Source organism: Ornithodoros turicata, chromosome 3 (assembly GCF_037126465.1).
Source record: "Ornithodoros turicata isolate Travis chromosome 3, ASM3712646v1, whole genome shotgun sequence".
Classification (NCBI taxonomy): Eukaryota; Metazoa; Arthropoda; class Arachnida; order Ixodida; family Argasidae; genus Ornithodoros; species Ornithodoros turicata.
The window spans coordinates 13,682,652-13,708,286 of record NC_088203.1 but is presented as its reverse complement, the minus strand read 5'-3'; the positions used below and the strand labels follow the sequence as shown (position 1 = coordinate 13,708,286).

The 25,635-nt window shown below is 45.8% G+C and overlaps 4 protein-coding genes across 6 annotated transcripts; all 4 read right to left on the bottom strand.

Annotated features, from left to right (window-relative positions):
* LOC135388145 (uncharacterized) lies at positions 1-4,489 on the bottom strand. Of its 2 annotated transcripts, none has more exons than XM_064617502.1 (5): positions 4,211-4,489; positions 2,475-2,663; positions 2,294-2,383; positions 1,579-1,634; positions 1-148 (listed from the first exon to the last, which is right to left on the bottom strand). In XM_064617502.1, the coding sequence occupies exons 2-5, from the start codon at positions 2,606-2,608 to the stop codon at positions 60-62; spliced, it is 369 nt and encodes a 122-aa protein (XP_064473572.1). In that variant the 5' UTR covers positions 2,609-2,663; positions 4,211-4,489; the 3' UTR covers positions 1-59. The 2 variants fall into 2 exon arrangements, with proteins under 2 accessions (XP_064473572.1, XP_064473573.1); XM_064617503.1 differs by having other exon boundaries at positions 2,475-2,616.
* Positions 4,490-5,329: 840 nt separating this feature from the next.
* On the bottom strand, positions 5,330-11,134 carry LOC135388142 (multiple coagulation factor deficiency protein 2 homolog). Its single transcript, XM_064617498.1, has 4 exons — positions 10,719-11,134; positions 8,298-8,384; positions 8,095-8,228; positions 5,330-5,616 (listed from the first exon to the last, which is right to left on the bottom strand). The coding sequence occupies exons 1-4, from the start codon at positions 10,889-10,891 to the stop codon at positions 5,522-5,524; spliced, it is 489 nt and encodes a 162-aa protein (XP_064473568.1). The 5' UTR covers positions 10,892-11,134; the 3' UTR covers positions 5,330-5,521.
* Positions 11,135-12,215: 1,081 nt separating this feature from the next.
* Positions 12,216-19,283, bottom strand: LOC135388144 (multiple coagulation factor deficiency protein 2 homolog). Its single transcript, XM_064617501.1, has 4 exons — positions 19,037-19,283; positions 15,839-15,925; positions 14,610-14,725; positions 12,216-12,455 (listed from the first exon to the last, which is right to left on the bottom strand). The coding sequence occupies exons 1-4, from the start codon at positions 19,180-19,182 to the stop codon at positions 12,373-12,375; spliced, it is 432 nt and encodes a 143-aa protein (XP_064473571.1). The 5' UTR covers positions 19,183-19,283; the 3' UTR covers positions 12,216-12,372.
* Positions 19,284-19,470: 187 nt separating this feature from the next.
* Positions 19,471-24,816, bottom strand: LOC135388143 (multiple coagulation factor deficiency protein 2 homolog). Of its 2 annotated transcripts, none has more exons than XM_064617500.1 (4): positions 24,496-24,816; positions 23,497-23,583; positions 23,271-23,368; positions 19,471-21,721 (listed from the first exon to the last, which is right to left on the bottom strand). In XM_064617500.1, the coding sequence occupies exons 1-4, from the start codon at positions 24,648-24,650 to the stop codon at positions 21,639-21,641; spliced, it is 423 nt and encodes a 140-aa protein (XP_064473570.1). In that variant the 5' UTR covers positions 24,651-24,816; the 3' UTR covers positions 19,471-21,638. The 2 variants fall into 2 exon arrangements, with proteins under 2 accessions (XP_064473570.1, XP_064473569.1); XM_064617499.1 differs by having other exon boundaries at positions 23,271-23,386; positions 24,496-24,809.
* Between the last annotated feature and the right edge of the window lie 819 nt (positions 24,817-25,635).

The following is a 25,635-nucleotide window of genomic DNA, read 5'->3' as shown; positions in this document are numbered from 1 at the left end:
GCTGATTTACCACATGAGTGGACCTCTTTATTATAAAACTGTTCACGTGATTGTCATGTTTATTCATGCGGGAAGGATGGTCGACCCTCTCTGTCGTTGTCCTCCATGCGGTGTCTCCAAACCTCTTCTTTCGATGCGCTGTCTGTGTCTAAGTGGAAAACAAGCATCAAATACATCGGAGGCAACGTTCTCGCATAAAGTACGAACAAAGTTCTTTTGATGGGCGCGCATGTGTAGACAGATACAAAGAGGATTATGATGTATCTGTATGTATGGATGCTTGTACGCATGCACTGTAAGAGTATTAAATATATTGTGAGCAAAAAATGAGATCGACAGTGCACAAACAAAACAGAGAACGCAAAAAACTCATTGGTTGAGACTGTCGTCGTAAGTCACATCAGATACCGAATTGTTGTTTTGATGAAACAAAGAGATGTATTAAAAAGACACTGGAAATAGAAAGCGTAGGAAAGATCGATACATATAATATGACATGGGTCTGCGCTTCCTTGATTGTTCCGTGTACGTTTCCCTTTGGAATGAGTGGAGCCATTTCTGCCATCTAAGAAAGCATATAGTATATACATTGAAAAGAGAAGAAAAGGGGAAGGTGGGGGGGGGGGGGCGAATTTCTCTGGAATTTCACGCATGTTCGGCTTCGCTATCGTTACAACGGTGTAAAGGTATAGGTACCTCTTATTGGAACTCTGTGAGCAGCGCTGAACGCAGTGAGAAAACACACGTGACCTCAAGCAGATTCTATACTCATATATTACCTGCACCAGGGATGGCCATAAATACATTTTAGTATTTAGGAATAAATAAAAAAAATACTTTGTTGAAAGAGGTATTTAAATACCCTGTATAAATACTTTTCAATATGAGCATTTAAATCCAAAATATAAATACAGTATTTAAATACCGTAAGTACTACAATAAATACTGCGAGGAAGGTGTCATCTGGAATTACAGAGATAATGATGATCATAACAAAAAATCAGCAAGGAACAATAGCATTTATTTGTTAGATTATCATGGCGATTTTAATATTAGAAATTTCTCGAAGGCTGCATCTTCTAGGTACCTTCTGTTCGGTCGTAGAATCAGGTTCGCAAAGGAGAACACCTCGACACAAGTGCGTACAACAATGGGTGGTCCCGACCGTTGTCAGCAACAACAGTAACAAACTGGCCCTCTAAAATGGTTTGTCGCATGCTTGCGAAAACCGAAATTTCAAATGTATTTATGAGTATTTATAAAGTATTTGCACAAACATATACCCGAAAATTAGCATTTAAATATAATTATAAACACGTTTTTCGAGTCTGTATTTAAATACAAAATATAAATACATGTACATACTGGCGTTTACATACTTTGGAGATCACTCACAAGCCGCGATTTTAGAGTACAGGTAGTCAACGGGGAGAACCTTCGTATTCAGCGTGGTATGGCAACGTCGTATAGTCGTCATAGCAGGGTAAAGAGAGTATATCGGAAGACTAAGACGGGATTATCAGAGTAAAGAAGGGCACAAAGAGTGAAAAGTCATAGTTACACCGGCTGGAGCCGTACCTTCAGTGTATCCCTCCATTCCTCCCATATGAAACTCATCGGCCAGGAGTTCATTCCTGCAAGAACGGTGTAACTTAAAGTATGCAGCTTCATCGCATAATTTTGGTAGATCGTGATGTGACGTGATAGACGAAGAAAAAAAAAGGGGTAGATCGTCTTCAATGTCAACAACAGCAACAACAACAACAACTACATGAATGACGATGGTATGAAGTGATTCACCGCAGTTCAGTTATTCAGTTATTCAGTTATTCACCGCAACAATTGCGGTACCATACCTCAGTGACGATGAAAAAGATGAGGCACACTCACTCACGCGACACACGCAAATGAGATATCACACACGCTGGTGTGTTGTAACTGATGGGAATAGCCACAATGGGATGGGGGTAGCTTCAATGTCAATCGCTTTCTTGTCCACCTTCCCGATATCAATTTCTGTTCGTCACGCCACGACAAAAAAAGAAAGAAGAAAAAGAATGTCCTGGTTCATGCTGGTATAGTTGCATAGTTATTAATTTACTGTACATAAGAGTTATCAGCTATCCATTTCCTCCTGGACCCCCGAAACTTCACAGGTATATACCCCTGCTGAGTTGATGGACACGAGATTCTGTACAGGGAAGCAGACTGTACGTCTTATCAACGCGGCCTTGTATAGACACGCACGGACATAGAGAGCAAGACACCTGATAGGAGGTCCTCGTGTACTTACTCCAGAAGTTTGTGAAATTCTTTGTCGTACACGCCGTCGAGTATCCCAGAGTGCAGGTCGTACATACCGTGCATCGCACTTTCGAGGTATCTGTATAGAAAGTTCGTTATATGGCTTTTCGTTATAAGGAATTCGTTATAAGGCCTCGCGAGCCTAGGATATCGTGGAATATTGTTTTCACCTGGAGCGACGGTCGTGTTTTTTAAGGTGTGGGTTGTCGACGTCATTCTCCTCTTCAGCCATTACGAAGGAGACGCTTTGAAACGTCGCACAACAGAGAAGAGCAACAAGCAGCAACATCATCATCATCATCATCGTTTCGTCTTAAAAAAGAAAATACGGAGAATATGAACAGTCGACGCTCCACCACCTGCAAGAACGTAGAGTTTCTCTGAGATCCGTTCAGTTCAAATCAGCAACGAAATTTTTTGCTGATTTCGTGTTAGCGCCGCGAAGCAACTGTGGCTATGAATGGCGTACAGACGTGGACAGATGGAGAGAGGACAGCAAGAAGCAGTGGGGAGACAGGCGGGTCAGTATGCGCCCTGGGCCGACTTCAGAGAGAACTGCGCTGACATTCGTCTAGAAAGTCTTGGGAAAATTCCCAGGGAAAACATGAGACAGCACAGCCGGTGGTAGGATTCGAACCCACCACCTCCCAGTCTTCGGCACGACTTTCTACGCCGCGACAAAAATACGTAAACCGAAACCAATTAATTACTGCAACAAATGACCCGCTTCGGTGGCTGATTTTTCTCTAAAAGGTGTCCACTGAAGGTCCCAAAAGGGGTAGTACACATTTTAATGCCGACAGCGCCCTGCTTTAGAAGATACGCTTTTTAATGAAACTCATTTGCATTTTTATTTTAATAATGAGCGCCTCCCACTCATTCACACGGTGTGCAGCTTGTAGGTGGTATCGGACAGATACTTGTAAAAAAGAAAGTTCGTGGATTGGTGCACCCGTTCGCGAATTATTTAGCCCGGGGATTTAACTGAAACACCCGGTATAGCCAAGGTGGTGCTGAATGGGAGGTTGTTGGTTCGAATCCTGCCGCCGGCCGTGCTGTCTCTGGTTTTCCTTGGGAATTTTCCGAATATACTTTCCAGGCGAATGTCAAGCACAGTTCCCCCCTGAAGTCGGTCCAGGACGCATACTGACCTCCCCTCTCCCCCACCGTCCTTCCTTCTGTCCACATCTGTACGCCACTCATAGCTACAGTTGCTTCGCGGCGCTAACAAGGGAATAATAATAATAAAAAGAAACTTTGGGCATAATGAACATTATGTGACTTTGAGTAACATGAGTTCTATGGGCATAATGTTTTAGCTCATGTACGAGGAGGAAACAGAATGCGGAAAGTGTTATGCAAGAAACAGAGGGCCCTGTTTTTCGCAGGCACCTAACGCTTGTTGCAAAAGTTCCCAATGTAAACAGCGAAGCGACTTCCGGGTCGTCAGAAAATTCAAAAATTATGTGAATAATTATTGAAACGAAGTAATGTTAGTAGACCGTATCAATAGAAAACGGTATGATCGATTTACCGATTGGATTGGATTGGAAATTATACCGATACTAAGACGTTAGCCTAGTCTGAAAGCTATTTCAAGAGAGATTCTGCGAGAACTTTACATGAGGGAGAACGTGTCACTCTCACTTTCCTTCTCCCAAATGCACTACCAAATGTGCCGTTTGGGGGATGAAGCCCCCCTCCCCTGGATACGCTACTGGTATAAGACACACACTCACTCCACAGCCAGTGACATCCTGACAGTGTATACTGACCTGGAAACCCTTGCAAAGAATCAGTGCATATCCGAGCTGTCATGGTGACTTTATAAATGAACTTTTCTTTTTCTTCCCTTTGCGTTTGTGGAATATTATATATAATCAGAGAGGTTAAAATATAGACTTACGAGGTTCAATCGCCGACGCTACGAGGATGATCCTTCACGGTCCACGCGGCTGCTCCCGTAAAGGAAGTGTGGTACCCGACGCTTGTTTGCAAAGACACAGATGTTTCATGTCCAGCGAGCGTCGTAGATTACTTACATCAGCGACGCCCATTTGAACGACACAGCAGAAGTGACGTTTGCCGTGTCTTCAGGTCGGTCGATATCCGGGCCAGCTTTTCGTGCAAATGCACGGAGCGAAGATCGTCCGATAAACGGCTCTCCGGATGTCAACACCGCGTGCTAGGCAGCGCAAGTCGAGGCATCTATTAAGTATGCGAGGTTTTTCATGCGCGCGTTTTAAACGACATCCCCTATCCCCCTCGTTCTTATTGAACAACGGTGAATCGTTCCGGGTGACAGAAATAGGGAATAAAGTGAAAGAAAGAAAGAAAGAAAGAAAGAAAGAAAGAAAGAAAGAAAGAAAGAAAGAAAGAAAGAAAGAAAGAAAGAAAGCAGCTGACTAGTATACATGGTGGTGAGACCCCGAGACTATAGGGCCGACAAGAACAACTGACTTTGAGACTTGGTCTGTGTGCCTGTTATCGTCGTCCATCGTCTCGCGGTTTTACCATTATGTATTATTGGAGTAAGCTACGAGATGCAAGCACATCACAGAGCAGTATGTTATGTTTGTATTGCCAAGTAATGTAATTATTGCCAAGCTATTATAGTATAGAGGTCCGGAGCACGCACGTTTATATCGTTAGATTCAAAATATTCATATTTCCAACACTCAGAAAACGCACGCACCTATCCGTACCCCACTAAGCATAGAGAGCAGGTGCAGGAATATTTCTGCAGCATTAATTACACTCTTATTCCACACATTAATTGCTTTACAGCTCGCGATGAATGTATGTCCCATGCCCTTTATGCCCTTATGCCCTTTGTTTTTTATGCCCGTGCTTTTTCCTGTGCACACGGTTTTCCTTGATTCTCCCCCGCGCACGCCCCCGTCCCCCGCAAAAAAAAACAAAAAAAACAATAACCACAAACAAACAGATTATTTTCTTCAATTTTAAAGCAACTACAAAAACCTTAAAAAGCAATAGTGTAGCAGTAGAAATGATCGTTCAAAGGACACCTTTAAGTATATATTTCTACAACAGGCACTAATAATTCAGATCAAGACTTCGAATGGACCGCGTCGGTCTCAGAGAAACACACGTTAATACGACAATTGACGGGGCTCCTCTTGAAAGGTGCTAAAGTCGGCGATGATGAATGGCCACGGAAGCAGCCAATGAGACGATCACCTGAGCAATGTCAGTTTCAGTGCATTTTGTCTTGAACATAACTCCGCATCTCCGGGTAAGAGATTAAGCCGTCATTATTCGTGTCGTAAAGCAGCGATTCGTCCGTCAAGGCTACAAGAAATGAAACGAGAAATCACAAATAATATTATCATGTCACATGTACTTGGAGAATCAGAATTTATGAAGCCTCATCGGGTTCTCTTCAAAATTTGTGGAGGCGAAACCAGAGCTACGCACTACGTAGCTCTTTCTGCGCTCCAGTACTGGAGTGCAGAAAGAGCGACCAGGCATTCCATGTCAGAGGGTCATGTGCAGGTCCCCCAAACTCACCTCGGAAAAGCGTGCAACGAAGAAGGCCGCCACTAGATACCCCACTGTTGCCGTTCCGGATCACTTCAGCGCGCTAAGTTTAGCGGCAAAATGTTTTTGTTGTTTCTGCGAATGAATCTAGTCTTTATATGTCCAAATAAAACGCGTATAACAACTTTCGGTGTCGTGTTTCACTTTTTGATCCCGTTTTTAAACGCGTTGAGCGATCGGAAGGATCTAGTGCACGGCTGCGTGCATCACAAAGCGTACCTGTCGTACCAGGCGCCGAGGGGCAGTCGTCCATTTCTCCTTCGGTGACTTGGCCTGACTTGGATTGTGCTTCAACTGGATCTTTAGCGCGCTACAATCAAACGCAAGCCAACGTCTGGTAACGATGGGGTATCTAAGGGAGGCCTCCGGCATTGCACGCATCGGGATAGGAACAAACACATGGGAAAATGGCGACCTTGGGGGACCTGGTCACGTGCTTTGGAGCCATGAAGCCCACATGGGGTTGGTTGCAGTAGGCGCTAATCTGTTGGCCAGATCACGACCTACTGTATCAACGGATATTAACAGTAGTTCAAGCTGGGTATACTTACATATGTACACAGCATGTATACGGTATTTACAACAAAGGTTTGCGAACCCGGCGTACAGTGTGGTTAAAAAAGTATAGCTAGGATGCCTGAACACTAGCTCCTTCTGTGCAGAGTTGAGCTGCCCAACCCAAGCCCATTGAAACGGTTTTTGGCTTTGACAGAACATGTGATGGGAACATAATCTCCCAGACTTTGCGAATTGCGCTTGCAATGGAAGCAGCGAAACGACGCGTAGCGTAGGAGCCCCATTGTCACCCTCTTCCGCAACCCACGAGACCCGAAACCGAAACTAACAGCCACCCAGTGTCAGTGCCACCTGGCGACAGCGTCGGCTAGTTTTATTTTTATTTAGTTTTTCGCACCTGTGAACCAATTTTTGGAATCTGCCCTGCATCAAAAGGGATTAGGTGCACGGTACTCTACTCTACTCTACTCTACTGCACGCCAACAGCGCCAACAGCAAGACCTCGGCCCGGCAGCCAAGTCAAGTCTGTCATAACCGACACAGCCAACCGACCAGCCAACGATCGGCCATCCTGTTCAGCGAACAGCGACTCCCAATAACGGTCTACCCCGTCTGAAACATCAAACAATGACCTGCGTTGACCATTCCCTTTCTAGATGGTGTGTCAAGATTTCGCCCGTGGAGTCTCCGAGATACCTGCCCTGTTCAGAAAGGCGGATCTGAACCTGAACCTGTATTGAAGCGCCTCAATACAGGGTTCAGGTTCAGGTCTTATACGGCGTGCCATGTACTTAGGGTGCGCGCCCAAAGTACATGGCACGCTATCAGCGCCAGAGAAGTGTAGCGGCGCCCAGAACAACAAGCTGAGCGCGGCGTAAGGGAGGTCTCGAATGTCATGGTCACGGAGTTATGCAGCAGGTCGTAGGCCAGATAAACTCGCTAGACCGCTCTCCGGCCCAGACAAGGCGAAGATCGCGTCGTTTCTGCGCTCGAGAAGTGCATCGTTCTGGTTTCGGCTTATTTGCATAGCGAATAGAAGAGACAGGGCGCTGACAAGCTGGTTCATGATCAAGGAGGTGAACCCGAGATAGGGATGAAGTGACGACACAACAAATTCTCAAACAATGGTTTGAGAATTTGTTGTGTCTTCTCTTCATCCTTGTCTCGGGTTCACCTCCTTGACTTTGCATAGCGAAATTTGGAAATTCATGTTTCGAGGTCAGTTGGGTTCCCAGCGTGTTCAAAAATGATTGTTATTAATAATGACTGGCTCCAATTCTGCTATCTCACATTTCCCAGAAAATTTCGAATTAATAAATTAATTAATGAATTTTAGCTAATTAGTCGTCCAGTAGTTATATACACTGTCCTACAGGTTGCCTACCTGGCCGTTTAGCCCGCCTGTCAAAATGGCATCAGTGCTGCTCTCGCAGATTTTTTACAAAAGATCAGCAACGAATTACAAAAAATTGCGTACTGAATAGGATACGAAATAAAAATAGCACCGGTTTTAGTACGGCAATTTAAATGGACATCGCAAACTATGGTGTCTTTGCTGTGTGTGCACCTGCTTGATGATAATACAAGTGTGTGCACGGCCAGTCCTACCAACAGACCGTCTCACATGCTATACAGACATGTTGTCCCATGTTCCTCTGATTGAACTGCTCCCACGAACAGATGACGGGTGATATGTGATCTTGCGACACTTACCTATAACTCTCTCAAAGTCCAAGTTCTTTCCTCCAGGTTCCTCAGGCCCATCATGACGATGCTCCAATGAGTGGATCATCCCCGCCATGATCTCTTGTCCGTCCAGAAAATGGTTATTGTCGAAATCGTGCATTCTGCAGGTGCAATCGAAGAAACATCTATAGTCCTTTGAACTGACTTCGCTTTTGCCTTGAACTCCTCACCTGAAGTAATAAAATGAAGCTTCATCCTTCGTGATCTCCCCGGTTTCTTGAAGATCGACGAGCATGCTCAGGTCTTCTTTGATGTGGCTGTAAGACAGATAAATTACTAAAACGCTAAATGAGACGTAAAAATGTAAGGTTCGGCGTATACCTTATATACTTTAGGAGACTCTCAACGGGCGCGTCATAACTGACGAAGACAATGCAGTTTACATAACAGCCATAGTCTTATTAGTAGGGCCCAAAAATTTAGGCACTAAAAACGGCGGAAATAGGCAGGCATTTAGGCCCTCAAAAATACCAAATAGGCAATAAAATGCAAAAATAGGCACGTTAATCTGGTACACGCTTTCGCTTTGTTGGTGTTCCAGAATGCCCCATCGAGGAAAACTTGCTCGTTTAAAGGCTACGGTATATCATACAAGCTTTGACGCCTTGTACACGAATGCTAGGCGGTCTGGAACCACGTTATATCGAATCATACTTTTAGTTCTCCGCCCTGGAAGATCTTGAAAGGCTCAGAGAAGTCACATCTTTTGATCAAGTGTACATGAACACCTTCTAACAAACCAAGGTACTGAAGGAAACCAGACGCAAAAAAGGAACAAAAAAAAAAGGAAAGGAAACAAAAAGTAAAATGCAGCACTCAGCACGAGCCTGAAAGGCACACTCGCACATACACCTCTAAAAAATAAGCGTCTAAAACTATTAAAAGAAGACTACAATTCAACAGAGTCGATAAACAGGCAGGCAACCCAGAAAATGTCGCATTTAGGCATTTGTAGGCATTTCTAGGCAAATGCCTGAAAATCCGGGCCGTACGTTATTAGTAGGGTTCCTCGTTTTCAGTTTTCATCGAAAACACCAAAAGACATACGCCGTGTAAATTTTCCCTCATTCAGTTTTAATCGAAAAACATCGAAGACAGAGAAGCCGGCAAGGGAGGGATATTCCAGGACATGACAGATACATTGCTGCAAATGCTCAGCAAGTTGTTGATGCAGATCAGAAAACCATACGGAAATACGATCGTCGTGTAAAATGTCCTTTTAGCCGTAAAACGCTACCGCAGCTAACAACGCCATGTTGAGTGAGCATCGTGCGGAAATTACGTTGTGACTTTTATTCGCCGATAACTGTCCGGTAAACCATGTACACGCCAGGAAACACATCGAAAAACGCCGTCTTCGTGAAAATCAATAAACACAGAAAAACATACGCCGAATACGCCAAAAAATAAAAACCGAAAACACGGAGCCCTAGTTATTAGTCTTACAGTCTCATAGACAATAGTCTTGTTTCGCCTAGCCGGCCGCTTCGGTCCCTGCATACTGTGGTCCAGATAGCGAATTTCCAGTTGCCCAAATAGGAGCTATATTCATGTCTATCATAAAATGAACAGGTGTTGAAAGATTTGCGTGAGGTACACATGTGTAGCAGGCAGTCGCACCTGCAAGTGCTGCAATTCTCAACTTTTGATGGCCACCTGCTAAACACCTATACTCAAGAGCTTCACCACCAGAATTCGAAAACGTCCTCTATACACGTACAGGGTGTCCCAGCAAAATGCGAACATATATTTTAAAAATGTGTACATCATTTTTTCCGGGATGAAATCAATTGCAGTATAGCATATGCTGAAGGGCACTCCTTATAGGAGGGCATTAGCAAACTCCTAAGACAATGTTTTCATTAACTTTTTCATTATAAAATCTAAGAAGCTGTCCCGATGAGAACATCTGGTCCCTTCGATCACCTGGTACCAGAGCCGTTTTTGAACAAAAATCCGTTCGATAGAATAGAAAAATCGTGAAGGAACAGCATTTTTTTTTGTTCATTGCGCATCTTCGGAGACACGTCTTTTCTTCACCCCTAATCTGAGAGGGTGAAGGAGCACAGTGCCACAGAGAACATATTTTTAAAAAATATGTTCGCATTTAGCTGGGACACCCTGTATATCTGCGTGTAATGCGTATCGGGAAGGCTTGAATCTTGAAGATGAATAATGTGAGAAACAGGGGCTTCAGCAGACTGGTGACCTAAAGCACATCTACAAAAGAGTGCAAGCTTGAACAAAACCTTCTATCGATTGCTATCGATACTATAAATGTCACACACATTGCAAGGTATTTCCAGCGGTGCAATTCTGTGGACATGTATGAGAAAAACTGTAGCACCAGACGCGCCACAACTCACGGTATGTATGTATACCAAGAACTGATATTTCATCCGTGTAACCTGACCTGACTTAACCTAATTGACTCGACGTGTGAAAGGAACAGATTGTACCAAAAAGTAAACAAATAAGAATCTAGTTGTCGGAGCTTTCAAGCCTCACCCCACCACATTAACCCCAGGCTCTAGCACGGCTGTTGCAGTTGTAGCCTCTTCATCCTACATGACCATAACCATATGACTTACTTCAAATCATGCATCACTTCAATAGCTGTCCACCGCTTGCGAATGTCCTCCACTGGGCTTTCCGCTGCTTGAACAACCTCTGCCCCTTGCAGAGGTTGTTCCGGTTGGTGAGGATTTTCATGGGCCACTACTAGATGCAAGGCGCAAGATGCAAGCAGTCCGCACCAAAGCATGTTGCCTTTATCTAGCCTTCAACGTCGAAGAGCGAGCAGTGCGCCAGCTGTACAACTGTGTACGTGTACATGTACGTCGTCTTTCGAACACAATGGAATCACTGGTATTTGACGTCGAAGATGCAGCACTGAGCGCAAAAAGCGAAAAAGAAAAACCTTGACAAGAAGCAGGTGGTCTCATAAAGTCATTGTGTATTTCGCCTAAAGCTACGAGCCGTGGTACAGATAACAAAACCGCTTTTCAATCCAATCCAATCCAATCTAATCTGACAGACCCTTTCTGCTGCACGCAAAAGGTGAAACAGCATCTATTTTTTGTATCTTCAATTTCAAAAGGTGAAGCATTGAGGCAGAGAAAAATATGAAGTGTGGTCTCAGTCAGAATCTCTCTCTCTCCGCACCTGACGTGCAATTCGTAAATTCATTTGAGAAAATTACAAATTTATAAAATCAACTTTTTCATCGTGTCGTCGGTGTATACGTGCGAGGTACAAATTTGGACAATACCCAAACATATACAGCAAAAACAATTCAAAGTATGAAGTGTACTAGCTATACTTTGACGTCATTTTGATGGGTGACAAAATAAAAAGCCGCGTGCCTCGAAATCGGTATGAGATACCGAAGGGGCACAATTGCGTTTATAAATTAGACGCCTCTGCTAAAAGTAAGAAACCAGACAACCGACCAGCAATCAACAACAGCTAGGTTAGACGAAGATTCTCAAGGACCGTCTTTCTGGGGAAAGGCGGATATATCACATCCCAGGACCTTGTGCAACCGGCGATATACAGGAATCGACAGCTGTATGACAGCATACTCGCAGTTTATCCTACCAGAAATCTGCAGGGGTTGCAAGAATATTTCTTACCGACTAATAGACACGTATGGCATGCTACCAGTGTACGTGAATATTAGTCGAAACTAACTATCTTGCAACGCCTGAAGATTCCAGGGCGGATAACCTGCAAGCTGTTGATTATAGACAAATATATTCACAAATTGTACCTACACACCAACCTTTTCTGCGGAAGGATGCGAATAAATCATTAATAATTATTATTAAATCATTAACTTTACAGCGCCAACCACAGGCCGTTCTTGGTTTTATAGAGCCAGTCGCACGTCTCGCGGTCACGTGCTACGGCAACGGGACAGTCCCATGAATCTGCCGCATTTAAATGAGTTTGGTACAACGTCCTAGGATGGAGAAAATTTTAAATATTTTTCATCTTTTGTATTTTGTAAGTTGGGGTGTTTGTTATTTTTATTTTTCATTTGCATCCTCAAGACGTTCTTAAGGAGAAGGACACATTGGTGGATGTCCACACCCAGTTCCAGCTTTATCTAAATGAACAGCTGTTTCCTTCAACACTCCGCACCATCGCAGGCAAACAGGTCTACATATAGTCAATGACAGGTATCAAGTGAGCACGGTGGCTTTTGGTGGTATGAGGTGGTCTTGAAGCGAGGGTGTCCAGTTACTCTTCGGCCACTCGTGCCTCTGCGTAACTGAGAAAGCCGTCGTTGTCTCTGTCTAGTTCCAAGGTGGTGTCAACTAGCACTGAAAGAAATAGTAAAGGCGAGTGGTCGTTAGAACGATCGCCTCCCGTGGTGGCACGATAAGAAGGAAGAAAAAGCAGAGACGAAAGGAAAGGCATTCCTATATGACTATATGGTGACAACTATGACTATGACAACCAGGGTGTCGAACCGAAACGTTTTTCGTTCCGGTTTTCGTTCCGGTTACATCATAAACGATCCGGTACCGGTTCTGCTACGGAGCAAAAAAATAACGGTTCAAACCGGTTATAAACCGGTTTCGCTTCTGCTGGGAATATTCATCCCCACAACAAAAAATCAACGTTACAAAATGTAAACCCGTTTATTCCGCATACATGGTATTTAATATTAATAGACAGCTGTGAAATTGATAGCTCCTGGTTCCTGTAGGTTACTGTCTGTTCAAATGGGCTTTCTCCTTTCTTGAAGCGCATGCTACAAACGGTCTTGTTTGTCGTGATGTCATACGTAAAGTACAGGGTGTGTGCAGAAAAACGTGACCCGCATTTAGGCCCATAGCTTGTTGCCTACCTAACTAACGAACTTCCGGTGGCGCATGATGGCGCATTTATGCGTTCGAAATCTGCAGAAAAATTGTGGAAGCCATACTCAGCTTAAAAAATAAACGGGACAGCGGAAACGTCGGCTTTCGTGCATCAGAATAGGGCAACATGGTGGACAACAGGGTGTATGTGAAAGGGCAACATGGTGGACGTAGGAGAGATGTGTTCAAGTACCGCTAAGGGAGCTATCGGTGCATAAATCGAAACGATGTCCCACATTGGACGCTCATCGGCAGTACTCCTAGCGGTGCCTACACATAACTATCCTAAGACCGAAATGCACTACCACGCACTGTCATGACCGCCCTATTCTAATGCATGGAAGCCCATGTTTTCGCGCTCTGTTTATTTTTTTACACTGAGTATGGCTTCCAGGATATTTTTGTAGCTTTCGCACGCATAGATACACCGTCGTGCGCCACCGGAAGTTCCTCGGCTAAGTAGACAGCGAGTTACATGTAAAAATGCGGGTCACGTTTTTCTCCACACACCCTGTACTTTCTTGCTGGGTTGGAGCGATCGCGTCCCACCCGAATGTCTGTTGCTACTGTCTAGCCAGCAAGCACCACCGCACGAGTACGACGCAAATCGAGGAACACCTTCACTCACAAACGCGTTCGACGGCTCCGTATTTTCTTCGTGTCCTGTCCACAAAAGAGTTGCCACTTCGCACGGGCTTGCCCTCGCGTATACGTAAATGTATTCAACTTAGCTGCTCTCAAACAAGGGACGCATTGCGCGACATTACCGATAAAGAAGCCGTTATGCAGCCCTCTTGGGTCGCTGTTTAGTTGAGGAGAGTTTGGGGAGATCAAATTAAAACGAACACTACGGCACATTGCTAGAGAGTCACATGTACCTCTAAGTCTGTGTGAGTGCGCGAACGATAAACCATTACAAAGGGAGCCTAAGGGTCATAGTATACCGACATACATTCCACCGTAACCGTAACCCTCGTATAGTATCCGTGACATGACTTCAGAGCACGCGACGTCTATTTCATTCGCCTATCCGTAGTCCAAACCGGCGAAGTTTTTTCTTGGACCGAAAACCGTTAAATATATTTTTCGGTTTCCCTCCTGAGCAAAAAAACGTATACGGTTTCGATTCCGTTCCGGTTCGCACCAAAATAGCGTTTTTTTTCGGTTTTCGGTTCCGGTTTTCGGTTCGCTCCGACACCCTGATGACAACGCCTGATCTCACACTGCGCGATGTTTCACGAGATGTGCACCCTTCGAAAGAATGTAAAGCATATTACGAGGAAATGAACGTCTCCAGAATATCAGCGGCAATTAAAAAAAGGGAAAAAAGAAAAGGACAGGTGTTGTCTTCGTGACGGGGTCGTACAGTGGTGCGGTTGATAACGGTTGACCGTGGCGGGCCTCGTTAGTTTCACTGGTTTCGCTGATAATGGTAATTACTGTATTCAGTAGGCCTAACTCAACCAAGTTAACAATGTGACGTCATTCGTCCTACTTCACCTTCTTCTACTTCTCCCAAATGCATTTAGGGTCTGCCCTTTTCCGGTTAAACCCGATTATTCTTTCCAGCGCCAATTTAGGACCTATAGCTATTCAGTATAGCTGTCTTACTTGGTATGTCGTCCAGTCTGACGGCTTGTCCCAGTTTCTGGTGCTCCAAGGAGTGAATGAGGGCCACCCTAATTTCGAGCCCATCGAGGAGATTGTTGTCATCGAAGTCATGCATTCTGAAGGAACGGACCAGGATGCCATTTCACCAGTCATATCTTGTATCCATTTTCTATCTCATTTCTTTTTCATTTTAAGTCCTGCTGCTCAATTAGTCTCTATTCCAAAAACCAGGATAGTCACCCCTATCACACAGGCAGCCTTCAATCATCATTGAAACCTAATAGTTGAATTCAATGCGGAGCCGCTTATAGGGAGAGTTTAGCTATTAGGAGGAGCCTACCTTGAAGCGTGTCATGCGACGTCACGGCTGAACGAACTCCCTCGCCCCGTCGGCAGCCTGCGACCGACGCCATTTTGAGGCGGAGCGTTCATACCGCTTTGTAAACAAAGCGACTGCCGTTTCTGCGCGTGTGAATCTAGTGCAAAGCACACTCTTAAAAATGAACTTCACCACATAGCACGCTCCTAGCCAACCACCATCCCGAATGACAACGCCTGATTTGTTGAAAACGGGAGGAGGAGCCTATCTTGTGCCGTGCATAATGGCACAAAATAGGCTCCTCCTCCCGTTTTCAACAAATCTAGGGCGAGAACGTTGTCATTCGGGGTGATGGTTGGCTAGGAGCATGCTATGTGGTGAAGTTCATTTTTAAGAGTGTACAGCCTCATTCGGCACCAGAGCTCATTCGTGTCGGGGCACTGGTGTCTCCGAAATTTAACGAGGAAACAACCAACTTGCTTTATTCATTCTGAATTCTCCTGGGCTATCTTCGAAAACTCAGGGAAAAGATCCGGATGGCTCAGTCGGTTATGCGGTGATTCAAACTTGGGTCACCTCCAAAACATAGAAGGAGATGTTCTTAGCCAAGACACGAGAGGAAAGTACAATGAGCCAGTTGGACACGGACATATGGGCCACTCGGACGGTTGGGAGAGCGACCTTCAATGGCGAGTTGGGATTTGACAGATTGGGAGGACACGTCCGTGGGAAGACATTTCATAAACTGATTCGTCGTAGCTTTCCTTTCTGCGACGACTGCGTGAGCAGCCCTTCACAGTACTGTAGGACGGTGTGCTATATTTCGGAACTGATTCGGACATTCTACGCAGAGATACGCACAAACTGAAATATGAAAAGGCAAAATAGGTTGAACAGAAACACATCTTACCTGAAGAAATAAAACGTGGCGTCCTTCGCCTCAATTTCCCCAGAACGCTGTAGGTCGTAAAGTTTGCTCATATCGTCTTTAATGTGACTGAAAGGAAAGAACAAGAAGAGAAGAGGGACGCTGTGGCTCTGGCCTGCTTATATTGCTTTGTCCTGAAAAAGCTTCCTCAATGAGAGCTGCAGGACAGGGATACGTCTTACCAAGTGATGCTGCCACAGTATTATGGGCGAGCAGGGGCATTGGAAGGTGGGACAGAGAGGGCGGTCGCCCCCCCCCCCCACCTGAACTTTCGCTCTGAGTGTCCCGCCATTTTTCATCTGTACGTGTCGTCCGAGACAGACTCGATTTCAGTTCTTTTATCGCGCGGATTGAAAACGAAGGACAACAACAACAACATAGATGGATGGATGATGATGATGATGTGGGATGTTTCCCTGCGTTGAGTGCAGGACCCTTCCCCATTCCAAAAAGGTTCACGTGAAAGGATGACGAGAGAAGGAAATCCCTACAGTTCGTGAAGGAGGCCGGTGGCCCTCAGAAAGGAAAGAAAAGCGCCAAGTGCACGGCACTGATGTCCAGGGTTACTCTATGGGCCGAGAACTTTGCAGATGAAGGAATCCCCGTTTAAAAAGTAGAAGAATCCACCCGAATAAGTACTATTCACCCATTACCCTATGTGGTACTCTATGCCCAGACCTTCTGCGCAAAGAGTAGCGACACGCCATTCAGTAGCCTCGCGTACACGATACAGGGGAACGCAGACTTCGTGAAGACGCGAGGAGTCTTTAAGCAGTTCGCTGATTTGCTTCATGACACGTGTAGGATATCTGCTACCTTTGCCGGAGCCATGGGCACTCTGCAGAGCCTTTTTAGTGCAACAATAATGACTCCTTTCAAATAGGCTGACTCACCTTAGGTGCAAATCTACTCCTAATTATTAATGACATCGCTGCGTTCTAGACGACACCACTGCGTTCTTGACGAGAACAAATGTAAATGAACACGCCACCGCCCGCTTACTTTGTGAAGCAAGAGGGCGCTAAAGGCAACACTGCTGACATCACCCGGCATCCGGCAAGGGAGAAAGAATGCAGGCCTGGAAGCAGACGACAACGCTTGTTGACGTCACGGAATGCCCCTCCGGACGAACCGCCGTAGTATGGAGCACTGTTCTCTGCTCTTCGCATTTCGGTTTCGGTTTGCTATTGTCGTGATTTACGAATTAATCACTCGCGCAAAATGAAGGCGAATGTTGTATTTGGTATCGAAGGGGAGGCTCGTGTTCGGTATGATACTCACGTAATTTTTTTGGAATCCTTGCGAAGTCTCCCTCTAATGAAACAATCCTCCAATATTTCAGTTTATGCTGCTCAAACGCCAATTTGTTTTTCGCCTAAAGGTAATCAAGCTCGCGAGGTGGCCATATGCGTTACGGCTTTCCATAGTCATCGGATTGCATGGAGGAGGCGTTTCTAATAAGCTCATTAATGACTCCTCTCGGATAGGTTAGGTTGGGTGAGGTGAGGGCTCGCCCCCCTGGTGTGAGGGACTTCCGACGCCCCTGTAGGCGGGAAACGCGACATCGTGGCATTCGAATAGGACTATACATCAACCAATCCAGTAACCGACGAGGTTATGGTCACCACGATGCATCGACCCGACACACACCACTGTTGAAACTCACTCCGCACATTGCTGAACGCCTCCAGCCCCTGGAACCCCTGTGAACGGCCACACACAGAGGAAAGTGAGAGATGTGCTTCTTTAAAATACCGTGCCAGCTAAGCGAACCCACAAAAGGTGCTGTCACGATTTACAGTACACTCTTAAAATGCACTTCACCGCATAGCACGCTCTTAGCCAACCATCATCACGAACATATTGTTATCTGCCCTCATTTGTTGAAAACGGGAGGCGTACGCCTTTTCTGTGACACTTATGCTGTTCATAATTGTCACAAAAAAAGGCACAAATCGGGGCAGATAACGATATCATTCGAGATGATGGTTGGCTAGGAGCGTGCTATGTCGTGAAGTTCATTTCTAAGAGTGCATACTTGAAATGTCCCTTACGTGTACGCTTGGTACACTGTTAAAACAGAACTTCACCACATAGCACGCTCCTAACCAACCATCATACCGAATGATATCATTCTGTGTCATGATTTGTTCAAAACAGGGGGGAGGTGCCTATCTGGGACAAGATAATCTGTCCCAGATAGGCGCCTCCTCTCATTTTCAACAAGACATTGCACAGAATGATATCATTCGGAATGATGGTTGGCTAGGAGCGTGCTATGTGGTGAAGTTCTGTTTTAACAGTGTACACTCTTAGAAATGAACTTCACCGCATAGCACGCTCCTAGCCAACCATGATCTCGAGTTACAGATCTCGAGCTACAGATCTCGAGCAGAAACTCGTTATCTGGCCTGATTTGTTAAAAACGGGAGGCGTACGCCTCTTCTGTGACAATTATGAACAGCATAAGTGTCACAAAAAAGGCGTACGCCTCCCGTTTTCAACAAATCAGGCCAGATAACGATATCATTGGAGATGATGGTTGGCTAGGAGCGTGTTGTGCGGTGAAGTTCATTTTTAAGAGCGTACACTTGAGAAACTTAAAGCTAAAAAAAGAAGAAGAAAGAAGACACGTGCAAAGACTCATTTCAGATTGGTGCTAGAAAATAACAAAGTGACAGTAACAGTAGATAACAGCAAATCACAGTAACAGTGAGAGTACACCCTAGAAACAGAGCTGCACCGCATAGCACGATCCTAGCCAACCGTAATCGCGATTGACATCGTTCTCTCTCCTGATTTGTTGAAAACGGGAGGCGTACGCCTTTTTGTGAAATTTACGCAGAAATGTTCATTGTCACAAAAAGGCGTACGCCCTGCGCCTTCCACAAATCAAGATTTGGTGATAGAGGTATCACCCTGTACAATGGTTGGTCTTCAGCGTGCTATGTGCTGAAGCTTTGTCTTAAGAGTGTAACAGTAAATAACAGGAAACAAAAACAGCGAACAAGAGTAGGTAATACAAGTAGAAACACAAGCAGCTTTGTCACTGCTGCAGCATCTTTCTCGAATGTGCCGCCCTACCCAGTAACGCCCCGGTGCAAAAAAACAAAAACAAAAACAAAAAAACAAAAGAGGAAAGTGTCGTGTCAAAGTTACGTACATAGAAACGCGACTTACTTCAAATCGTGTATCACCTCGGATGCCGTCCACCTGGACCGGAGCTGCTCGGCCTCATGGCTAAGTTTATGGGACTCTTTCTTAGCCACCGCCAGTGACTGAAGGGCTAAGAAAAGCAACAAGGACCAAAGCATGTTGCTTTCCATTAAGACCGCCACGTTCGAGGTACACGACACAAGCGACTGTTCGCTATAGCGACAGCCGTTGACACGTGTTCGCCGCACATACGTCGATTATATTTTAGCGAAACATGTTTAACGACATCACCTACGTGGTTCTTCGACGGAGAGTGACAGGCGTATAGAGGTTAGAAGAACTAGTATGCTGAGTGAGTTGAATTTTCTTCACGCTAGTGAAAGAATGAGGCGTTTGTGCCTCCAGCAGTAACTGGGCACCCACAGGTTGCTTTATGTATATAGGTATACAACTATATGTACTGACAGCAGTGATTTATTAACAACAACTACAACAACAACAAAAAAAAATACAGGACGGCTACGATTGTGTAACGCGAAGTTCAGCGGTTGTTGTCGTGTGCGGATGTTGTGTGCAGGGATCGGAACCGGTATTTTTTTCGGTCCGGTTCGGGTTCGGGTTCAGGCATATTGGTTCGGTTCGGGTTTAGCTCCGCTGAACCGAAATTATCAGCTTGAACGGGTTCAGGTATATCGGTTCGGTTCGGGTTCGGCACAGGGAGAACCCTCCCCTCCCCACCCCCGCACATACACAGACAAAAAAAAAAATCTGTCAGCGGTCGGGGCATTTACAGGGATTGGAACAGTTACTTTTTTCGGCCCCGGTTTAACCGGTCCACGGGCAGTAATTTTGCTACATGCAAGCAAGCTTACGCTCACCGTGCACGGTTGTAAGAGAAAGGTGTGAGATAACAGTTTCAGGTGAGCAAAAAAAAGGTCGGTCAGTAGTACAATTAATTCACCTCTGAACCGATTCCCGAACCGGTAACCGTATCAATTTTTTTCGGTTCAGTTCCGGTTCAGCTCAGGACAAGCAAAAAAATTGTTCGGGTTCGGTTCGGTTCGGGTTCGTCAGAAAATAACGGTTTTTTCCGGTTTTCGGTTCGGGTTCAGTTCCGGTTCCGATCCCTGGTTGTGTGTGGATATATGCACAGCTACTTTAGAGTGACCGGTACTGCCTTGTGATCTGTGAGATCAGTAGTGATGTGTGGAGCTGGAATTAGCGGGACGATAGTATTACTAAAATTGGGACACTTTCTGTGACGACGTACCCTTCTCTGAGAGTATGCCAAAACTGCTTTTATTAGCTTATTTATAGATTATTTTAACTTGTTTTGTAACATCGAAACGACAGTCAACAGACAGAAGAAGAAGACAGACGGAGACAGAGAAGAAGAAGAGAGAAGAAGCGGAGGGTTTTGTGATACAACCACAGGCGATTTCCCGATACCTTCCGCTACCGCAGTAAAATCATAACGTCGAATCTATTTAATGGATCATCACCGCGTCGGTCAACGGCTAGGAGAAAGGACAACTGTAAGACAAGCACGTGCATTCACATATGAGGCCTCGTAGCTGACCACTCACAAAGACAAGACAACGACACCAGCGCTAACGCTCACACAGCCGATGCTATGCACTCTTACTTCGGATGAAAAAGCGACTTCTGAGAAGCATGGGCCGGCGAGATGAGGTAAGGGCCACGCCTGGGCACCCTCCTCACGCCTCGATAACATAGTCTAAGTTTTCTCTTTCACATAATTACGACGGGCGTCAGGTCGTGCGGGCTCCGGAGCGCCATCCCCGGTTGCCCCCTCCCTCCTCGCTTGCCCTGCTGAGAAGCACCGTGTAATATTCACTGGTAAAGTACGTCCTTCCTTCTGGTTTTGTGCAGATGGGAAAATGACGGGTAGAGGCAAAACGCAATGTAAACAAAGTCGCCTGACGCGAAAAATAATGTTGCAGAAGACCTGGACAAAGATCAAGACAAGACAGTGACCCTGACCAACAGACCGCAGTTACCTGAATGACAGGTGCAGGGTTTAGCTGTGTTCACGTAAAGTGGAGTATAGTAGTGTTCAACTAAGAAGGAAAATAAATCTAGTCCGTCAACTATATACATACGCCGTTGGAGATAAGGAGATGCAATAGTGCGCAGGGAGAAATACTACGGCGCCACCATGAGCCATGGGTAGGGAAGCGCACTTTCTGCTGCAACGCAGTGTGCGTCCAGTCTTAACAGCCGATATTGAATCAGCGCGAGTATGATAGATTACATTATTTGGCGCAGGGAAAGAGCGTGTCCTCTCTGCGTCCAGCCATCGTATCTGCGGCGCAGTAATATCTTGAGAGCTGACGGACTAGATTTCTTTTCACGACTATAGGAGAACTTCTATTCCAACCATAGTTCGTCGAGTTTTTCGCGTGGCACCAATGACGATGGCAAAATGACACGCAAAGTCCGCACTGAAATAAGTTTCACGACAAGGCGGTGATGACGCAGGGCACAAGGCGTTGACTTCCCAGCAAGAAAAAGATGTGGTCTGCCAGGCACTCATCTAACACTTGCGCAGTTCATCATAGTGCGAACCTTGTAACCCTTTGGTTGAAGTGGACGATGACCACAGCTACTCTTCCACTACTCGTAGTTCTGAATAACTTACGAAACCGTCGCGGTTCTTGTCGAGTTCCAATGTTGAGTCAACTGCATCTGGACAAGTAAAGGATAGATACAGTGGTTGAGAAAAGCAAAGCGAAGACCCATTTATTCGCTGTACGATTTTTTTTAGTACTATAACCCCCGAATTCACGGATGCGACTTGACTTGATGCCGCGCGCATCTTGACTTGTGCAAGCCTGCGTCAAGACCTGTCTTCTCTCAAGACGGTTTGCGTGTTTCATGAACACTCCCGCTGGCTTACTTCGTCAAGTGTCAGCCTGCTAACTTTGAATGCGACTGGGAGCGAGGCTTTTGTACAATTTTGCGCCTAAAATTTGCTTTGCAGGGTGAAAACACGACATTTCTTAGCGTCAGGACTCATAACATATGTTACACCTGTCGTCTGGCACCAACACTTGCGCAAAGGCCGTGCAAACGAATTGATGACGCATCGGGCCATGTAAAGCCAGGACAGGACAAGATTCTGAATGTCATATGTGGCTTCCCGAATTGCTAAACTGGAGCGCTATCCAAGTCGAGTTCAAAGTAGCCCGAGTACAGACTTGAAATTTTCATCACACGTGTTAAATCGAGCTCGTTTTGTAGGAACGCTTCAAGCCGAGGTCGGGGTTTCTGAAGTGCTTTCAAGGCAGATTCAAGTCCAGTCACGTCTATGAATTCGGGAGCAAGGCTCTGTTCTTTGATTATTTGTGTGTAACTTTAGTAGCTAACTTTAGTAAAAGTAGCTGCACATGTCTAGCTGCACTCTATGTGGTTTCCGAAATAGCTTTTAATGTATCTCCATCCGCTGGCGTTTTACTGCAAAGTTACAACATCCGTGGTAACGTAACACATGTTCATTTGTCTATGTACCTAAGTGTATGCTGAACAAGTGAGTTTTCCTGTTCTGGAAACTGTAAGGGTGTCATAAACATCGGTTTGAAGTGTAGAGGATATATCCGTTATTTCTGGATTGCTGCGCATAGTCGAAGACTATAAGTGGCATCCCAGGAGATACGGTCTCATTCTACAGGCACAGAGAGAGACAGGCTGAGACAGGCTAAGGTACAGGCTGAGAGCTGGACACGTAAGGGTCCACGTTGAGCATAAAAAGATTATGCAAGCCAGCTGGTGTACACCTGACGTAGGCAACATATCCATAAGTTTGGAGTGAAGAAGACAAGGGATATGTTGCCTACATATGGTCCAGTGGCAGTGGCGTATCTAGAGCTATCTGCGCCCATGGCAACATGGTTAACATGATGTCCTTGGGGATGCGTTTTCGTGTGGTCCGCACTAGGTTTCACACTACAACCTCTCTAATGGCGGGTGCTTTAGATCCTTTATGAATGTGCCAGGTTGAGTACCCGACCTGGCACATTCACACCCGACCACATAATGGCGCCCCTGTTCACCTGGCGCCCATGGCACCTGTCCACACCTGCCACACCCTAGATACGCCACTGTCCAGTGGCCCTGCTTTCGCCACTGAACTGTTCTTCTAACTCGTCCACCCATTGCGCATAAGTCACTGGTTATTTTTTGTACCAGAACATATACATCGCGCAGCTCTGGTTAAATAAAAACAACGTCCTATCACCTATGTACGTCTGGAATGAAACGTGTTCCCGGGAGGATTTGCCGGCTTCGTGATGCTGGACGGCTGCCAAGAGTTCTAGCCCATCCAGAAGGCCGTTGCTGTCGAAGTCGTGCATCCTGCGCACAATAACGCTGTACATATTCGTACTCCATGTACATATATATACTCCATGTACATGTACATATTCGTACTCCATGTAGCATACGCGGCCTGTCATTGGACTCACCGGAAAAAGTAGAATATCATCTTCTTGTGGCTGATGTCGTCGTCCGGTTCTAGTAGGGCAATTTTTCCGATGTCTTCTTTGATGTGACTAACGAAACATGACATTCATAGGTGCAACGCAGCAGACATTGGTGCAAATATTTTTTTCTTGCAAAATGTTTGGTGCATTTAAATGCTCAAAAAAAAAAAAAAGAAAAAAAAGAAGAAATCGTGCCGTTGCCTGGCCGGGAGGAAGGCTTTTACTCGGAAAGAAACGGTTAGATATTTTAGCTTCCATGTAGTATCTGTATATCCTTCGATACGAATGGTTATGCAGTGCGCTTGCACACTTGCAGCAGTGGATCCAGCTCTTTCTCACTTGCACCCTGATATGGGTGTACGGGAACATGATCAAGGGGCAAGAGTCTATGGGCAGGCGCGTGTGTGGGGACGGCAGTTTTATTTCTTTGCAGTTTAAACGTCGTCAGATATCGTCAAAAGAAATGCTGAATGGGTCAACAAAAGGAAATAGCCGTTGTGGCAGACGGCAAGGCAACGGCCAGATGCGCAGCTAGAAAAAAAAGAGAAAGATTTCGGGAGGGATTCTGTGAAGACTTTACATGAGGGAGGAGAGGATTCCCCCTCGTCTTTCTCACAAAAAAGCAATACCAACGGTACGATTTCGGTGCATTGAACCTCCGAAACCCCCCTCCCCCTCTGGTTACACCACTAGCACCGGCTGTCCTTCTGGCTCGTTGTTCAGCATAATCATAAAGTTAGGACATCAACATGTTCAGCGACTGCACTCCGTTCATACGACTTCTAGGGTCGGGGCATTCTGTGTTACGCATTCCCAAACGCGCCCACAGAAAACTGCATTGCTTATTTTCATCTCTTTACCTCTAGAAACACTGTTAGCGCAACGTCCGAGTTCCGCGGTCGGACGCTAATTGATGATGTAAAGTAACATGTAAGGATAAAGACACAGAGCGAAACAAAGTAATCTTAGAATACCGCTTACTCCAAGTCTCGTATGAAACGAAGGGATGAAAATGCCTCCTTGATGCTCTTGGCCATATTCTCCGCTAGCACCTGTTCGTCTGGCCCCGGTCCAGGAGTCACCAAGGACAACGTGGCCATAAGAAACGTCGCTACACCAATGCCTGTGTTAGCCATCTCGTTGATAGACACGTTGCCGCAAATCAGAGTGTTCGCCTTCTACAGTCTATCGCAGGACGTAGACAAGAAAGGCGGAAACGGTAACTTCCGACACTTTCTGCTGAGCGGCGTTGCGTGTATACTTAATCATTTATAGCACCACCCATCAGAGTTCAGGACCGTTCCTCGTGTGTCACGCTTGTCCTTGCCTTCAAAGAGGGCAAACAGTACACATATCCGCCCTGTGGGAGACCGGGTGCACAAAAGCTCTCGTTGCCACTGCGTGCACGCGCCGGGCCGGGCCCTGATATTGGACTAGGGTAATTTTGCTCTGACGTAGCAAGCGCTATCGTTATATTTAATGCTCGCGCGCTCCAAAACCGCTTTGGTCGACTCACACAGGAGCTCGTGGCGAATTCGGAGTGAAGGTACCCGGGTACCTTCTGGGTACTGGGAGGTACCTCGGTTCGAATCCCGGTGCCGGCTGTGCTGTCTGGGGTTTTTCCTGGGTTTTCCTCAGGCGGGTTCAGACGTATGTCGGCACAGTTCCCTTAGAAGTCGGCCCAGGACGCACATTCCCCCGTCGTGACGTTGCCCATCTCTGTGAGGCCTACAACGGCGAGCCCTTTCAACACCACCAGCACCAGCACCACCACCACCACCACCACCACCACTGGAGCGAAGTGATACATTTAATGCGTTAGTTGGAGTGGAGATCGGTCTTCAAAGGAGCTCACGTAGCGTCATGAAATAAAGGGTTAACCCTTTATTTCATGACGTTAGATATCTGATATATACCGTTTCCACCACACATATCTATATCTAAGCGGCAGGGCCTAATTTCGCCGACTGGCATATTCCTAATAACGTCATACGACACTGTGCAAAGATACAGCCACCTGTTGTGCCACTTATGAAGCCAGGAATTCCGAGAAGACGAACAAGTAGCACGTGAGACAGAAGAATTGATGTGGGACTTGAAAAACAATTTGTTTTCTGTCTT

Coding starts and splice junctions, on each gene's coding strand:
- LOC135388145 (XM_064617502.1), bottom strand. CDS start 2,608: ATGATGATGATGATGATGTTGCTGCTTGTTGCTCTTCTCTGTTGTGCG. Junction 2,384..2,474: donor AAACACGACCGTCGCTCCAG/GTGAAAACAATA, acceptor CTTTCTATACAG/ATACCTCGAAAGTGCGATGC. Junction 1,635..2,293: donor GAATTTCACAAACTTCTGGA/GTAAGTACACGA, acceptor CCGTTCTTGCAG/GAATGAACTCCTGGCCGATG.
- LOC135388142 (XM_064617498.1), bottom strand. CDS start 10,891: ATGCTTTGGTGCGGACTGCTTGCATCTTGCGCCTTGCATCTAGTAGTG. Junction 8,385..10,718: donor GAAGTGATGCATGATTTGAA/GTAAGTCATATG, acceptor TCTGTCTTACAG/CCACATCAAAGAAGACCTGA. Junction 5,617..8,094: donor GGACTTTGAGAGAGTTATAG/GTAAGTGTCGCA, acceptor CATTTCTTGTAG/CCTTGACGGACGAATCGCTG.
- LOC135388144 (XM_064617501.1), bottom strand. CDS start 19,182: ATGGAAAGCAACATGCTTTGGTCCTTGTTGCTTTTCTTAGCCCTTCAG. Junction 15,926..19,036: donor GAGGTGATACACGATTTGAA/GTAAGTCGCGTT, acceptor CTTTCCTTTCAG/TCACATTAAAGACGATATGA. Junction 12,456..14,609: donor CAGACTGGACGACATACCAA/GTAAGACAGCTA, acceptor TATTTCTTTCAG/TGCTAGTTGACACCACCTTG.
- LOC135388143 (XM_064617499.1), bottom strand. CDS start 24,650: ATGGCTAACACAGGCATTGGTGTAGCGACGTTTCTTATGGCCACGTTG. Junction 23,387..23,496: donor ATGATATTCTACTTTTTCCG/GTGAGTCCAATG, acceptor TATTGTGCGCAG/GATGCACGACTTCGACAGCA. Junction 21,722..23,270: donor TTCATTCCAGACGTACATAG/GTGATAGGACGT, acceptor TTACTTGTCCAG/ATGCAGTTGACTCAACATTG.